The sequence below is a fragment of the Belonocnema kinseyi genome, chromosome 5 (assembly GCF_010883055.1).
Source record: "Belonocnema kinseyi isolate 2016_QV_RU_SX_M_011 chromosome 5, B_treatae_v1, whole genome shotgun sequence".
NCBI classification, from domain to species: Eukaryota; Metazoa; Arthropoda; class Insecta; order Hymenoptera; family Cynipidae; genus Belonocnema; species Belonocnema kinseyi.
In genome coordinates this window covers 33,211,474-33,213,446 of record NC_046661.1, presented here as the reverse complement: position 1 = coordinate 33,213,446, position 1,973 = coordinate 33,211,474, and the positions used below count along the sequence as shown (strand labels likewise).

At 37.5% G+C, this 1,973-nt stretch overlaps 1 protein-coding gene across 1 annotated transcript; it reads left to right on the top strand.

The window, feature by feature from the left end:
* The first annotated feature begins 742 nt into the window (after positions 1 to 742).
* On the top strand, positions 743 to 1,594 carry LOC117173599 (uncharacterized protein K02A2.6-like). The gene has a single exon (XM_033362239.1). It carries the CDS (start codon positions 743 to 745, stop codon positions 1,592 to 1,594), a length of 852 nt encoding a protein of 283 aa, XP_033218130.1.
* The last annotated feature ends 379 nt before the right edge of the window (positions 1,595 to 1,973 follow it).

Sequence of the window (1,973 nt, the reverse complement as noted above, 5' to 3'; positions counted from 1 at the left end):
CAATCAACAACCAAGCACGAGTCAGGAACCTTCACGAGTCAGTCCTCCGACAGAATTCGACCTGGATGAATTCCTAACCGATTCCGGACTGGATCAATCACAACTACAAGAAATAGTAGACGATCTCAAAAGATCTTTACCTCCAGCTGAAGGTTCACTCAATACGGAAAATATAACAGTTGAAGAACCCCTAGCAGGAGAGAATCCCTCTATTCAAATAAATACAGAGGACACACCATTCACCATTAAAACTACAAAAATAATTCTAGAAGCCATGCCCGATTAAGAAATAAAGAAAAGGGTTAAAGGAAATAACAATTATTTAACAGTCAATGTAAATAAATTAGGAAAATTTGTGATTCCACCAATAAAGTTAGCACAAACTTCTGGTAATTTCCAAAACAGACTAACAAACCTACAGATACTAAGGAAGTACTTTGAGTACACCATTCAAGTAGGTCTCCAAGTTAATGGATCTTTATTCCACACACCAGAGGATCTATTGAAATTGGCTAAAATTATATGGTCAGATGAAAGGACGGAAGTTCAGCGTATCATTGAAATAACGCGCTGGACCTCTTTGAATGAATACCAATTGGCCGCAAACTTCATTTATTTGACTTTGCGACTACAAGATCTGGAACAATACTATCGAATTAAAGAAGCATATCCACGGATCATTAGGAAAACACAGGCCCAATTAAATTTAATAGCTCGAACCCATGAGGCCGGACACTGGGCGATGGATAAAATGAAAAAGTCAATTAGGCAACAGTACTACTGGCCCGGCAAGACCAAACAAATAGAGTCATACATACAAGGATGCCCCATCTGTGCTATTAAACCCCAAAAACGATTAATAAAAGCGGATGCCGTTATAATAGAACCAGCTCAAAGTCCCTTCGAAATCATGAACCTAGATAAATTCACATTGGAAGGAAAAGATTTTCTTTTATTTGAAGAGAGTTTGACTCGTTATGTTTGGACTACACCAGTCAGAAAATATAAAATAGCAGAACTGGTAAAGGAATTCTTCCATTCAATTCCTACACCTAAAAAATTAATTACGGATAACAAATCCCTCTTTACAAGTAAAGAGATGCAGACCTTAACAGCTCTTCTAGGAATTAAACAAATAAAGATTTCTGCCTATCACCCCCAAAGTAACAGGATAGCTGAAAGAGTGATTGGTACAATAAAACGTTTGGCCGCAACCCTGGAAGGAGAAGTGACACAAAAAATAATTAAAGCAACAAAATTATATAATAATAGCCCCCACTCTATAACTAATTATGTGCCCGAAGAACTTTTATTTGCAAAACCCAAAGAATTCCCTTATGATAGAGAAGAATATCTTCAGGACCGTGCTGAGAGAGCACAAGCACAACGTGAAGACGCAGTAAAAAGGGCAGGAAAGGCAAAGATAGTCAACCAGAAGAAAATCATTCGAACAGCAAAAGAGGAGACATATTCCTCAGGAGAATATGTACTAATCAAAACTATGACCAATGGAAAACCCACATGGACAAAACCTTTAGCCGTACTGGATGTCAATAACGACAACAAAACTGTAACCTTATTTTTCAACGGATAGAAATGCTTGAGACACTTTAATGATGTTAAACATTTCTACGCAACAGATAACTAAACCTCTTCTCAATTGCAGGGAAAATAAAAAATTGCCCAGGGAAAATATGACCTGCAGCCAATAAACACTCCAATACTACACGAGGAACTCTTTCAAGCCCGCCTATACCGTGAAACTTGGGACTCCGTATACTTTTTGGATATCTTAGAATTAAACACTGACATCATACAAGTGAAGGATTACACCCGATTAATCGTGCAACATTGCAACAGTTTTATCGGGAAATGCACTATGACCAAGACAATTGGCACATTAGGACAAAGGATAAATAAACTCTCCAATCGCTATGATAATATTAGGGAATTATCAGCAAGAAGACAAAAAC